Genomic DNA, 16,332 nt, shown 5'->3' on the forward strand with positions numbered 1-16,332 from the left:
GTGATTTTGTTCATATTTCGTAAATACACGTTTTCGTTAATAACCTGACAATGTGGCATAACTCATTTGTCCTTAAAAAAATTCCACATAGAATATTGTACTCTGACAGTATGTTCTTTTTAGACGATTTTCTCAAAATGATTCAATTTTTTAAAAATATTTTCATACACAAATAAATATTTCATTAGTATCTTTATACCATAAGCGTTACTTTACATATAGCTGTGTTTTCTTGGAACAAAGTTTTTCGAACGCCTTATAATTTTGTTCGTGTTTCATAAATAAATATTTTAGTAATAAATGCAGCATATCATAATTTAGTTCAACAAATCGTAGAGAGGATGTTTCGTACGGTGGCTCGTACTAAATTAAATATATTTTTATATGAATAATACAAGTACCAATTGTAACAATTTTATTTATTATATATTTATGATTGACGAGTACTTTCAAAATATCGATTTAATAAAATTGTCAGCTTTTATGGGATGTTTCTATTTTATTGGATCATAAGATCCAATATATTTCAATCAAAAATTTTCTTGTAGGCCTTATATCTGGAGAATTATATATAGTGTAGCTAAACCCAATTTATCACAACTCAGTATGATGTGCTTATCTCGTAAAAAATACGAAAACTCGATTTAGGGGCCGTTCAAATTTTTCCCTGATCCAAAAAACAATTCTTGGCCAAGATCACAATCTTTTGATCCATTTTTTGGATTATTCCTAAAATTCTTGTAGTTCTTTCTGTTATTATTCTATATCGCAATTAATTTCTTAATTTGTATAACTTAACAATAAGCAATATCATGAAATGTATATCCAACTAAATAGTTGGGAATCACAGAAAATTTATTTTCTAAATTGTAACACTTCTCTCTTTTTGATTTGTGGCATATCTAGAATTTTATTTTTTTAATAAAAAGATATGGGAACAAGATTACTGAATGTCGTTTCTGGCTAGCGGTGCCGTGTTTGATTTCCGAGAAGATATGTTTGTGTTTAATGTAGAGTGGGAGTACATGAGACGCTAAATTAAACAAAAATGTATAGGAAAGTGCATTGTTTTATATGCTTCAAATTGTAACAAATACCTTGGTGAAATGGTAAATAATGTAGCGCTCTAAGATTAACAGTAATTCTGCCAATATTGGCATGCTCTTCCTGTGAATTGCGTAGTTGTATCGTCCTCTTAGTACTAAAGCGGAAAATGCCGGTTATAATAATACCACATGTCTTCATCCGTGGTACTCCTTTTTTTATCGTATTCATCACGTTCCTAGCATAAAACTTTTCTCCCAAAACTGTTCTAGTTTCTTTTCCTCTATTCACCTCAAAGTTCTTTTCTTCTCTACATTTTTTTTTTTTTTTTTTTTTGGTACAGACAATAGTGTTAATACCATGTGTATGTTCACATGTAATTGACCGCTCGGACGCACATAATGATAAGCGCCACTTGCGGTGAAAATGAATTATTAGGTGAAATGGGTTGGGATTGAACAATAGAACAGTATGTAAGTAGTTCGCTTTCGAGAAATGTATCTACAGACTGCAGGGGGAACTTGTTTGGTATGTGTCATTGCATTGAATTGCATGAAACTGTTGAGCCTTCTTTTCCAATTTACTTGAAATTTAGAAAACGTGACATACCATTAGAAATATGTTTCCCCGAGCCGCTCAGTTCTGTAATGCGTAAACCAATTTATTCATATCTATATGACCACGCATGTTTCGTAGACCGACAATTTTTATAGGACAATTTTTATTTATCCTGTCTTTAGCTCAGGTATCTAACTAAATTGGGCCGCGGTGGCTCAGTGGTAGAGCGTTCACCTCTGGTTCTAGGGGTCTCGGGTTCAAACCCTGCTCCAGCCAAGTGAACGTTGTGGTGGACAAACACCGTGTGCGTGGGTTTTCTCGGGGTTCTCCCGTTTCCTCCCACTTTCTTCATTCCACCATTTCATTCATTACTCATCTTCACCGTCTCCTTTAGCCTAACCGGCATAACGTGGGACGTAAAACTCAAAAATTTAATTTCATTTTCTAACTAAATTAGTGAGGTAGCGAAAGAGTGAAAAAATCAAATAAACGTTAAAAAATAATTTACTTCAAAAATGCACCAAAAAGCAGAAAAAAATCTACTTCAAAAATGCACCAAAAAGCAGAAAAAAATCTACTTAAAAAATGCACCAAAAAGAAAAATAATATACTTCAAAAATGCACCAAAAAGCAGAAAATAAAAACTTTTAAAAACAATATTAATCGACTTTAATAGAAGCACTAAAAGGTAGAAAATAATAAAAGTTCAAAAAAAAGTAATAAAGTGCTTAGAAACCAGGGTGGATTGATTTAAATCAGTCTGATTTAAATCACGATTTTAATCAAGATTTAAATCACTTGATTTTTTAAATAAAAATCGTTGATTTAAATCAAATTCCGAAATGAATTAATTTAAAGTGAAAGTAAGTAAAATCCCGTTTCTCTTCTGTTATTTCGATTATGGAAGATAATAATCATAATGCAATGAGACTCAAATATATGTAAGCACAGTATGAAAACTAGTATCATGTAGGGAACGATCAGGGAAAATCCCGTTTGAACGGGTTACGGGTGAACCCTGCTTTCTTCTCTTTGTAACACAAGGTTTTAAAATTTCTATTCCAACGGGGAAATCACCATGGACATTTAAGATGAAAACTCTTTTGTGTACACGTCTATTTGTTTGTTTCCAGATAATAGGGGCGTATTTAGAGGGGTCCGATTCTCTCTCCGAAACAAGAAAAAAAATTAGATTTTAAAATTTTGGGCCAAATTTATGTACTAAACACAAAGAAGTTTCTCGGGATCGTAATACGACAAATTTTGGATGCGTTAAAATATCGAATAACACTTTTGATAAAGTGGATACTTGACCCCATTGCAGAACATGCCGCGATCTGCGATGTGATCGCAAAAAAATTGCCGTGCCTGTGCAGGAAAAATTGTCAGAGGAAATAAAATAGCCAACAGAAAAGTATAAAAACGTGCCTGCTATATGTATAGATGTCTTAAATGCACGGACAACTCGCATTTGAAATGTTTTTCACGTCACATAAAGCATATTTTTAACAATCATAAGTGTTTCTTCTTCTGGAACTGATCATCTTGATTTTCTTATTTTGGAATTCCTGCAGAAAATTCCTACAGAGAATTCGTGTTATGATTCAGTTCAAAATCTCTTATCGTCGCGAATTGTGTCGAGGAATTTGAAGCTTTAAAATATATAAAACGATAATTATGCCTGTTGTGCTGTATGGTTGTGAAACATGGTCGCTTACGCTGAGGGAAGAACGCAAAGTAATTGAGAATAAAATCCTGAAACGAATATTCGGAACCAAAAGGAACGGAAATGAGGAATGGCGAAAACTTCATGATGAGGAACTGCATAATTTATACCATTTACCAAACATTGTTAGGGTCATCAAATCTTGGAGGCCCAGGTGGGCAGGACATGTAGCGAGAATGGAAGAAAGTAGGAACGCTTTCAAAGTTTTAACTGGAAGTCCAATCCGAAAACGACCATTAGGAAGCCTAGGCGCAGATGGGAGGACAATATTAAGTTGCATCTCGCAGAAATAGGAATACAAAGTAAAAACTGGATCCAGTTGACTAAGGATAGAAGTCAGTGGAGAGCTTTTGTGAACATGGCACTGAACCTCCGAGTTCCATAGGTCATAGAGTGAGTTAGTTAATTTTAGGCGAAATTTATGTACTTTATGTGGATTTCGTGCCGCTAGCTAGTTCCAATTGTTTAAAAATATGCCCCTGCCAAATATCAGTGACTTTCTTGAAAAGAAAAGTGTCATGTTGATATACATTGCTGTACTTTTTCCTTAATGCTTAAGAAACATTGTTTGGGATTGAAATAGGTTAATGATTGGGAATTAATTCAAAATTTAAACTCAATACTTTCACGTAAATGACATAATTAACATTTAATACTAATTCCTAATGTTTTTTCTTCAGTTCGCGATTTGTATTATACGAAGAAAAAGATTTGATTTAAATCAAAAAAATCGATTTAAATCAAAAAAATCAACAAAAATGATTTTTTTGAAAAAAATCATGATTTTTTTCCACCCTGTTAGAAACTGATAGTAATTCATTACTATTATCTATAAATAAAATTGAATTCTATGCAAAGCCAGACAAATTAGCTAATCATAAAATTACTGTTGAGACTAAATTTGTATTAGGCATTTAATTTGATGGCTTGGCACAGACTTTAATTTTTTTTTCGTTTGTAGATAATAGTAATGAATTACTTTCTGCTTTTAGGTGCTTTATTATTATTATTTTTTGTGTTTTAGCGCCTTCATTATTTTTCTACTTTTTAGCGCTTCTGTTGAGATAGGTTAATGTTGTTTTATAGAAAAGTTTTGTTTTTTCATATGACCAATATGAAACACGCGAATGTTGTCAAACTACAATTTTATTGCTAAATTGTAAGTGCATTTCTGTGTCTAATTATAAATTTAATATGGTATTAAAATTGTAGGTATTAACCAGACATAAGGCGTGAAGCGGGAAATTCATAATTATTCACCATTTTGATGAATAATAAATTATATGAAATGAAATCTTCAGTTTAACATCCAATGCTTATGACGTGGTAGCCTAAGGTTACCAACTATAAATTAGGTGAATTATGTTGTAGTAAAAGAAGCTGAATGAGGCAGGATGCATGAGTACCTCGATAGCACTCCGTGTTTTACCTTCAGACACGTTCATGATCTGGAATCGAGTTTAACTTCCTACATACAAAATGTGAACATTCTTTATTATGGATCCACCGCGTTGTTGCCTTATAAATAATGAGAGTATTAAAGTAGCTATTGAATTATACTGGTGGTAAATTATATTTTTCGATAACAAAGCTAATATTATGTAATATGATTCTTATAATTTTGAAAAGAAATATATATGAGTGCCTATTGAAATTGTAATCCATTAACGTAATTGTTTCATGTCAACCAACCAAGGAGTATAATTCGAGAATTACTTAAAAAAAAAAAAAATACACAAAACTAAAATACTTTGCTCCTATACCTTAAATTGAATGACGTCATGCTGCAATTATTACGGAAATATTTAATTATGAAATACAGTATGAACATGGAATGAGTCTTTTAAAATAGAATCAGCCGAAAAAAAAAAAAAAACTCGCTCTCAAGATTGAATACCCCTGTTGAATTTTTCGAGAAAAATGAACTACACTATTTTATAGGATAACTGATGAAATATTGGTCTATGGAAAATAAATAAAATCGTTATTGTCGTTGTCGAGCAAATTCCATTTTCTTTTTAAAATTTCACCCTCTAGTAATCTCCTCTGGAGAATTTTACAAATATTTTTTTTTTTTAAAAAAAAAGGAAGATTAAAATTTGGTTCAGATGAGTCTCCTTTGGTAGGCGACATCGGACAGACAGAAAAATAACTTTTCTCGGTATGTGGGGGCCATGAAGCGTGTAAACCTGTTGAAATCTTGAATTCCATTATATATATATATATGACTCCCAAGAAATTTTTCGTTATTATTGCGCAGTCATCGAGAAGAGAAAATTACTCGTATATTTCATACACAAACTCTATACCTGTACGCTATTTATATTTGTTAGACACTGTACAATGGACTTTGAAGGTAGGAATAATCCAACTGTAGTTTTAAACGTGATCCCCCAAGCCCAAAGTGTGTTTTTGTTTCTTGGCACCAACCCAGACCTTTCCTTCCAATATTCAGATGGGATAGACTTAAATTAGTGATCTTTTAATTTTATAAATTCGAGTTTGAAGTGTCAACTTTCGCAAGGTGAGAAGTGTTACGCTTCAAGAAAACTTACAAAAGACCCCGAAGAACCTTAAAAATATATATCGTTTATCGTAAAAGACAGAAACTCTATTACAGTATTCGTGTGTTGCAAGAATTTTTTTTACAATAGATTTTTTCAAATTGATTTTAGTCTGTATTACATAATAAATTTATGTGGGAATAACATATTCTCCTGGATGGTGACGTTAACTATATTTTTTCTTTCTTTCTTCTATCTTCTTGGATTTTCTGCATGAATTTTGAGTAACTGAAGGTCCTTGTACCCGTATATTTTCAAGTTTAATCTGACTCGAATGTTCTGACTTTTTCTTCCATCTACAAAAGCAAATACACAAAACATGAGACTTTGTACATTTCACATCCAGTTTGGCACAAAAGAATACATTTTGGATATAAATATTATTTTATTATCAATTAAATGGAGTGGCGTTATTTCAGAAAAAATAGATTTGTGTTTCGAGTATCCTTTCTAAACCCAAAACAACGGGCTCCTGCACATATTATGTACTGTAGGTCCTATTCTTACATAATGATCAGTCTATTAATGTATGTCATGGCAATATTTATATAAGTTAACGTTACATAAATAGGCATTTACTTCTTTTGACACGATAAAAATTTATGCGTTCTTTTCGCTAATATACGGGTCCCACGTCTATACTAGTTAATTTATTTCTCTCAACTGACGTCTGACTGGCCACTGTTTATTGTAGGCACAAAGACAGTAAGTGCCACTATATACCACACAACTGTGTGTAATCGGCTACAAAACACATGTTCATGCTAGTAGGGTGCAAAGTTTTAAATGGCGTTAATACCTGACTGGCGTTATTTGCCGAAGTTACCTTATAATAACCTTCCCTCGAAGCTAGTGGCTAGCACGTGCATTTTTGGTAATAGACATTAAACAATTTGGAGGCATTTCGATGGTTCAGATTCGACCTTAAAGTGTAAGTTCACGTTTCATATACTGTAGCCTCGTTGCTGAAAAGGGACGTATACCTTGACTAAAGGAAATAAAACCTTGACTAAGGAAGTAACTAAAAAATATAATGGCTGAGTTATACGTGATATGTAAGATAGGAAGGAACTTACCGGTGTTATATACAGTATATTACAGCAGATACATGGCGTTCTTTTATTACTTTCTTAAAACCATTTTAAACCGGAACAATAAGAAAAAAAACTAACCGAATGAGAAAAATAAAAATTAAAAATACACCAAGCGTTGTGCAAATAGCATCGAAATAAAACAAACGATTCTTTGTTCTTTTCCTTCGTATTTTCATTTTCTTTTCAGTCTTGAAGAGAACTGTTTACTGTAAGAGACGAAGAGAGAACGAGTGCTTTAAGCCAAAAATTCTTGTCTTGTGTGTACTTTTGTGGGCTTGGATGCTTGCTCACCTTCATGCAGAAGAAATATCTCGGAAACTGCAATGCCTTATTGTTGTACATCGTAAAATTGAATAAATAACTACTTCGGTTTTTCTCTTTGTTTTTCTCTTCCTTTTCTTCTTCTTCTTCTTCTTCCGAAAATCAATACAAAAGCTTATGGCTATATTCCAAACAAAATGTTATTACTTTTCTGTATAATTCTAAATTTGTTTAGTAGTTAACGAATTCATTAATGATTAATAAATAATTAGCTACAGTAAAATCGGTCCAGATTGGTCATTTTTTGGTTCTACAGAAAATATTACACTCACACAAATAGTTTCACAGAAAATATGACAACAGGGCCAAAATTAAATAGGGGCCACGTTAGAGAGTCAATAATTTAACAGGTTTTACTCTGTTATTTAAAGTATTAATAAATAAAGAATATCGTTGAATGTAATGTTTGAATAGTAAATTGAAAATCTTTGAGTTTAACGTCACACGATTATGCGTTGTAGGCTAAGGGAGACGGATGATTAAGGCAAGTGAATGATGATAGAAGAACCGGTGGAATGAGAGTGTAGAAGGAAACGAGAGTACCCCGAGAAAGCCCACGATCACGATGTTGTCAACCACAAACTTATTTGGCCGGGAATCGAAACACGGACCCCACGAACCAGAGATAAGAGCTCTGCCACGGAACCACCTTGCTCCCCAAATAGTAAATTGAAATATTAACATAACTGGAAAAATAATCGAAAAATTGAAAGGTTAAAAATTAAAATTTAAGACAAAGAAAAATAATTGATTAAATTAAAAATTGTCAGAAAAAAGTAACTGTTAAAATTTCAAAATTAATCAAAATCAGTTTAAAATAAACTTATAAATTAATCAATTAAAATTAAAATTAGATATGACACTTTTCACTATTATGCAATGAGAATTATTTGGAATTATAAAAATTAATATAAAATTTGATTTATAAAATTTAGGGCATGGCAAAGTTAATCTATTATTAGGAAGCGTTACTGTTTTCAAATAAAACTGATAAAAGATAAAGTCAAAAAATTGAGAAAAATATTGAAATTATATCAAACTGCACTAAAATCTATCAGAAATCCATTCCACATAGTTTTCGAAAAAGTGTAATGATTTACTTTCATAGTAGCAATTCATTTCCATATATATTTTTAGAGAATGTTCTTCCTATCTCCAATACGTACGTATATCTGAAACAGAAAATAGAAAACTATGAAAAAATTGCAATTTGATACATAAATTTGTATTGTACAGGGTGTCCGAAATGGGACTGACGGTTTTTAAAAGTGTATAGTTTTATTATGGTCAGAGATACAGAAGGAAAAGAACATGCATTTTTAAGGAGAACTCAAAAAGTTTATTTGGTCTTCCTTACAAGTTATTCTAACTCAGTGTAACTCCAGGTGAGCTCCATTTGTAACTCTTACAATATCTAACCTGAACTCAATCTCTATCCACGTATTCTGTAACATCTGAGGTGTTACTGAAGCAATCGCATTTCTAATACGGTTCTTCAGTTCAAGGTTACGCACCTTTTCACTAGAATACACAAGGTCTTTCACATTACTGCCACAGGAAGAATTCCAGGGGGGGGGGTAACATCAGGAGAGCAAAGCACCACACGCATTGCACCTTTTCGACTACCGACGCCATTTCTGTTTATCGGCGATACTAGCGCCGTCACCGGTAGCTGTTCAAGTGTGAAAATTTGCTGAACCAAACTTTTTGAGCTTTCCTTTGATATGAATGTTTTTTTTCTTCAGTATCTCTGACCATATTAAAACTATACACTTTTAAAAACCGTCAGTCCCATTCCGGACACCCTGTAACAGTTATAATACACATTTGATTTCAAAATCATTTCAACTCTTGATCTTCAAATATTATTTTGACTATCAATGATTATACTACGGCTTAAATAAACACACTTTCCTCGTTTACTCACGAAATTTTCTGTTTAAAAAAATGAAGGATAAAAGAAAAAATATCAGCAACTTAAGAACAGTCATTTGCAGGGGCATAAATAAGGGTCCCGCAGACCCCGCATTGCGGGGGGGAAGCCATCAGGGGGCCCCAACTTGTGAAGTGGGACGTAGAGAAGGGGCCCCACTGCACGGTAAGTGCCAGCTTGATGGAAATCGACTCAATCACAATAATATATCAATTTCCAAAATAACGAAAGCATGTAGCACCTCTTTATATAAAGACTACTGGACAGATGCGTGAAGAATGTGTGTCATTTTGATGCAGTCTCAACGTTCTTACGGGGTGCGATGGCTCAGTAGTAGAGTGTTCATTTTTGGTACGTGGGGTTCTTGGTTCGAACCCACCTCGCGCCAAGTGAGCTTTGTGGTAGACAAACACTCTGTTGGTGAGTTTTATCCGGGCTCCTGTTTTCTTCCATTTTTTCACTTTACCATTTCATTTATTCTCATCATCACCGTCTCATTTAACTTGCACGACATAATCGTCGGACGTAAAACTAAAAGATTTCATTTGACATTCCGAGATTTGATGTAACTTGTAAATATAATCCTTTTACTTAGCAATATCTCCATAAGAAAAGTATATAAATTAAAATAATATAAAAAGTATGCCAGTATAAATAAGAAAAGTATATAAATTTTCTATATATTGGTGCTTTAAAAAAATGCATGCACGTGGTTAAGTGCTCGGAGAAGGCTGCAGAGCCTTAACTTCGCCACGTAAAAGAAGTCATAAATAAATAAATTAAGATACAAGGGACGTCCAATAAGTTAACTACCTAGGCAGGAAGGAATGCAGATAGGCTCATCTAGTCGTCGCTGCTTTTCGATGTAATCCCCATGGAGGTCTATGCACCGTCGCCACATTGTGGGCAGCGAAGAAATCCCAGAGAAAAAAATAGTCTTTGTCATGGCCTGCAAACCACTGGGAAACAGTCTGTTGGACCTCGTTGTCCGACCTCATGGGCGGGGAATCGTGGTATTTCCAATGCATGGACTCCAGCTTATTCTCAGTATCCCAATGGTGGACCCAGGTTTCGTTCCCTCTTACCAGCTGAGCCAGGAATTTGTCCTGGCCCTCCTCAAATAAGTTCAAAAAGCCTTGGGACAGCTGCATCACGGGACAGCTCACGGCCATGGCGTTGCTCCGACTGACCTCAAATTGCGGAGTGGGGTTCCCCACAGTGGCCTTGGCGTCATTATGCTCTGCCCCTCCTTTCCTGTCTAAGTAGATAACTTTCTAGACGTATCTCGTACAAGTGCACAAGATCGAATTAAAACATTAAATATGAAAAATGGTCGTGCTGCACCTGCTCCTTTCTAAAAATTATTCAAATTACAAATGTATGTAAGTTCAGTGTAACTTAATAAACCAAAAGCTTTTTGATTTCTTAATATCAAACGCCATTTATATTGATTCAATTTTATGAGGCGTAAATGAATGGTTCTCATTTTGAAGTCGAAGTTCAGCCTTCGTCGTACCATCTGGCATGATACTTCTGACATCCTGTTAAAATGCCTTTCCGTACTTAATTAGTGCGAAAATGGCTACACAGCTGAAACTAAGAACTGTATTCAAGTAAAATAAATATATAATTTCAAAATGTACCCCAAGAAAAATGTACACGAGAAGGTCTTGGATATTTCGGTGTAATAGTAATACTAAATGTATTTTAAAAATTGTACTTTAATTATTTTATGATTATATATGCCTCTACACAATTTACACAATGGAGCTTACATCAGAATTTGAAACTATTTAAATGCCCATAATTATTTTTTTTATCCCATAGACACATAAGGAAAATTAGCATAAAGAAAATATCAGATACGAAGTATGTTAGCAACAAAATATGATGTCTATAATAGTTGGATGAATTGTTTCAGCTGAAAGAAAAGGAGTCTGAAGAAACAATTGATGAAGCTGTAAATTTGGAAGCAGCAGAGAGTCCAGTTAGGGAGTTAGATGAGATGATCCAAACAGCGCAATTTCATCCACATCATGCACGCTCCTTTCAGGTACGTAATTACTCTTATTATTATTGCTTGTATTTCCTTTAACATAATCCTTTGTTATACATATATATATATATAGGGTGGCCCAAAAGTAGGTATACAGTCCTACAAAGCATGACATTTTAGTCTATTAAGATAATTAGTTTATTTGCTTTTGTTTGTTCCAATCTTAAGGTATAAGAGAAGAGAGATTAAGAACAAATAATAAAGAAACTAAATCACTACCTGAATGGATAACAATAAGAAAATTATATAAAATGTCATGAGCCAGTCGATATGGGGCTATATACGTACTTTTGGGCCACCCTGTATATATACCAGAGTATCGTATAAGTTTCCCGCCACGCACCATATGGAAAAGAAAAACGCAAGTTTACTGTGTAGACGAGACTTTACTCTGCAAAACGTAAAACATTGTGCTCTATAGTGAATGTCCATCTTTCCGCCGAATTTTTAATTCCCTATGAATTCAACTTCTTGGACTTCGTCTTGAAAAACATTTGCACATCATCCTCATTGGTGAATGTTTCACCACGAAGAAAGTTGCCCATTGCACAGAACAAGTAGTAATACGATATGCTGGATGGTAACAGTTCAACGCCTTCCAGGTTACGAAATTTTTCTTGGCTGATACGAAACCTATGACAGGGAACATTTTGAAATGACACGAAACTTACGGGACAACCTGGCATACATTAAAAGATTAAAAGTCATATAAATCTTACAACGATAGCAGAACTCCTTCGTGGTTAAGCGGTGAGCGTACGTGCCTTTGGCATGTGAGATCCGCCTTCGATTCCTGGCGGAGCTCATGTTGTTCGGATTCTACATTAATCAATAAGTCCACGTCTCTTATAGCCTCACTGCTAAAAGAAACATTAAACTCAAAATCAACTCAAATACAATGATAGCTTACAAAACGAAAATAATCAGTAGATACGAACAAGTTATGCCAAGTTGTACATTATCAACATTTCCAGGATTTTTACGAATAACAACTCATATGAATTCGTATTGGTTTCCAACCGGTGTGTCGCGCAGTCTCATAGCATGTGTTACAACATTTTTAGAATTGAAAAATTATTAAGCATTTAAATTGTTATAAAATCAATTTTGGGGCAGATTGCACTAGCCAGTGCCCCCAGCGGAGACCCGTGTTATGAACACTAGGACGGAGGAAGCAGAGATAATTTTTGAGAGGATGACTTGAGTTCAATTTACATACATATCAACAGTCAACTGAAAGTTTCAGGGAGGTTGAAGGTGGTCTCAAAGGGAGCTTAGCCCCCTGGCCACTCACTGGCTATAAGCGTGCTCCCGCTGCAGCAACAGTGCTCGGCACTACCTTAAAGTAATCCGTGTTTTTTGTGTATGGTATTACATACAATAGAGTCTCTACTTCATAGAAACTTAGAGTCTTAAACTACTATAATTTATATTACTACAATTTTAAAAAAAATCAAATATGTCGCGATACTGTGAGTGTTCAGTAAACTGTGTCGTCAGAAAAAAATGATTTAAAAACCAACTGGTATAATCTATAAATACATATATTTTCATTGATAGCGTTTAAACTTGGGTAAAATCTGTAAAATCTATTACATGTACGAACGCTGAAATAATAATAATAATAATAATAATAATAATAATAATAATAATAATAATAATAATAATATACAGTGTGTAATAAACACATTAGTGAAAAATGTGTGTAGGCTAATATCGAAATACTGTACTCAGCTCTCAATTTACTGGGGGATAAGGGGAAAATCCCCCTTTGTGAAGAAACAGATTTATATGGGCGTGTAGTGCAAAATATAATCCTTGTATGATAATTTCTTTCCAATACAAGTCATTCCTCTGTTAAAGTTTCTCTTTTTTGCTCTACTGACTGAATCCAAAGTCAAAGTAACTCAATAAGAACACTACAACATTATTATTGTTATTAAATTGTAAAATTATAGACAGACCTTATCAATGACGGCGCTTTATAAATTTCGTGGGAGAAAAGTCTGTGATATCGTAGTTGTCTACCTGTAGTCGTGTGGGCACTAGTTTCTAATCGAGAATTTTGTTGTAAGTAACAGAATCAGTTGTATGAACCAATTGAAAGATTTGTTTTCAAGTTGTAGATATTGTTTTCTTCGCAAAAATACGCATGAGGTGAGAACAATTTTTGTTCGTTATGAAGAGGTTACTATAAAACTTTGAGGATAAAAAGAAGTGGGTCCGTGTCCGTATCTGATTGTGAGAGAGTCCGTAAAACGCAGGATTTTCTACCATATTAATACATATATTTTTGCCGAGACAAGAACATTTGTTCGTATTATGGAGGCGTCCACTGCTGAGAGACGTTTCACTATTTGGTCATATCTTTAGATAATATTACAGTTGAACAAAATTTAAACTTTGAGTAAGTTATAATTTTAGGCTGTAGGCTAACTCTTAGGCCATTCCGTGTACCATCATCAAGCCGATGTGCTTGATTTAGGGTACAGAATATTTCAGTATCAGTTTCGTTTTAATAGGAGGGCGTAGTTTTTAGATGTACAAAAACTTCATTTATCTCGAAAATTACTCATGAATATTTACACTTATCCACACACACACACACACACACACATATATATATATATATATATATATATATATATATATATACATATATACAACAAGATAAGACAAAAAGTATAGACCAACATGGGTGCACAAATGCTTCCTTTCCGAGATATAGGCTGGCGAAAACATGAAAAAATGAACTTTAAAAGTCCAATCTCCAAAACTATAGAACCTACTGTAGTCGGGTCAAGACTTCACCTAGGAAGTAGTTTGTGCCCTATCCAAATATCCAAGCTTCAGAACCCTGCGGTACTCCCGCAACAATTTTTATAGAGGTAGTTGGTGAATACTTCAGATTATAAGCCCGTAGCCAAACTCCCTCTATAAAATTGTTACTTGAATACCTTAGGATTTACGTGAATACATATTTTTGGATAGCACACATTAGTTCCTAAGTGAAGTCTTGACCCGACTACGGTAGACCCCATAGTTTTGGAATTCAATATTTCATGTTTTTGGCAGCCTATAACTCCGAAAGGAAGCATTTGTGCACCTAGGTTGGTCTATACTTTTTGCCTTATCTTGGTGTCAGGAATCACCTCCCAAACGTTGTCCGTGTTGTTTTGAAACACTATATATATCGGATCTTTGGAATTTTTTCTCGTTAAAAACTAATAATGGTGTAGAATTTGTGTACGTTGAAGAACCGAAATTTTTAAAATACTTGACCTAGGACAAACTACTAATATCGTTTTGAATCGCCGTGTTAACCCATTATTTTATTTCAATGATGGAAAAAAAATCAATAATATTCCATGGTTTTTGTCTGGTCGTACCGCATTAGTATGCAAGATGGGCGTCTGAACTTGTGTCAACGATAGAAAGTATATTCCTATGTTTGTATTCTGCTCCATACAGCGAGATGTCAAGCAAACATGGATGGGTAATTCTGCGAAGAAATAATATCTTCGTTTGTGTATATTTGTGGATGTTTGTGTTGCTCTCTGAAAAGGGAGAAAAGACTTATTCGTTTGTCTCAAATAGTTTCGAAAGAAAGTAAACACATTTCTTAAGAATAGGACAGTAATGCAAGTATGGTTGTTACCAATAAACGTTTGAAATATTGTATGTTAAAGTATCTTCAGATGGAATTTAGAAGCAAGCATTTTTGTTGGCAACAATGTATTTTATTTACTTTCTCAATAGTCAACACTGTACACAGAAAGATATTTGTAGACTATGTTACTTTGTGGCATAAAATCAGAAGATGCACTGAAACTGTTTCACACAAACTTAATATGCAATACGAACAAGTGAAATTTTCATTTTAACGTCTCAGTAGTGTAATGGAGACTGATAAATGTAAGTCCATGATGATGATGGTAGAATTGATGGGATGGGAAGGTAAGAAAGAATCAACAGAAAACCCACAAAGACGGCCAGGGATCGAACTAGAGATCCTTCGAATCAGAAGTAATTATATTAGTTCTTGAAACGCTGTGTTTCTATTTAAACATACAATAATGTATCTTACCTTAAATGATGATATTGTTGCATAATTGTTCATTAGACATATTTCTGTATGATTTTCAGATATTTTAAGTTTGTAACGTATATGAATATTCATGTTTGAGATAGTCATATCGTGCTTTTTGTGTTAAAAGTTATGTTTCATATGTTAGAACTTTATGAACTGGCCTGCGTAAATCAACGTTTTTTTTTTTTTTTCGCCCAGCAATCGGAAGGGAGGTCAGCCCCGATCGGATTTGAATTCCGCTGTCACTTGTCCTAACTGAAGCTTTTCCTGGTGTTTTCTGTAGTCCCACTGGATAAATGCTGGGACGATATCTTTATGAATATATGTAAGCTTTAACCGACTTGTTTAAAAAAAAAAAAAAAAAAAAAAAACTTCTTCCATTGCTAGTAATAAAATAGCATTCCAGCATTGTCTGATAAACTGTAAGAAAATAAATAAAAAGAAATATATTTTAAATAATACTGTGTCCGGTATATCCATCCAAAATAGTCATGATCAAAAGAATAGAGTGCACAAATCTCTTTCAGAGGTTAATTTTCCTGATTCATGAGTAAGATTGCAATAAACAATGACATATGTTGTTTTTCATCTTAAAACTTCTCGTACAACCCAATGTGGAAAGTACGCTATCGTTTTGTTCAGATAGAGAAAGATTTCGTTACAAGAAAGATGAATGTATTTTTATATATATAATAGAATATATGATTGTGGAAGCGTCGTAGTATTCGTGTTAGTATCATATATTCAATACAAATAGATAATATGACCTTCCATTTTAGATATGAGTCCAGTTTTTGTTATTACAAATCATAACCAAACATTAATCTAAATAAACAAATGAAATTGATCTTCTTTAATTTCTTTGCCGAAAGCAAGTGTGATAAAACTCATGTATAATTAATTATATCTCTGGGCTTACTAGTTACTTCTACGCAAAACTATTACT

General features: G+C 33.6%; 1 protein-coding gene across 6 annotated transcripts in view; it reads left to right on the plus strand.

Annotated features, from left to right (window-relative positions):
• cnc (NFE2 like bZIP transcription factor cap-n-collar) overlaps positions 1-16,332 on the plus strand; it is a 546,339-nt gene that overhangs the window by 458,391 nt on the left and 71,616 nt on the right. For all 6 annotated transcript variants that reach the window (XM_081735988.1, XM_081735986.1, XM_081735985.1 and 3 more), the window contains one exon: positions 11,162-11,293. In XM_081735988.1, the coding sequence (XP_081592114.1) occupies positions 11,162-11,293 (132 nt within the window). The remainder of the gene's footprint in view (positions 1-11,161; positions 11,294-16,332) is intronic.

The sequence above is a fragment of the Thermobia domestica genome, chromosome 13, assembly GCF_964235325.1.
Source record: "Thermobia domestica chromosome 13, izTheDome1.hap1.1, whole genome shotgun sequence".
Lineage (NCBI taxonomy): Eukaryota > Metazoa > Arthropoda > Insecta > Zygentoma > Lepismatidae > Thermobia > Thermobia domestica.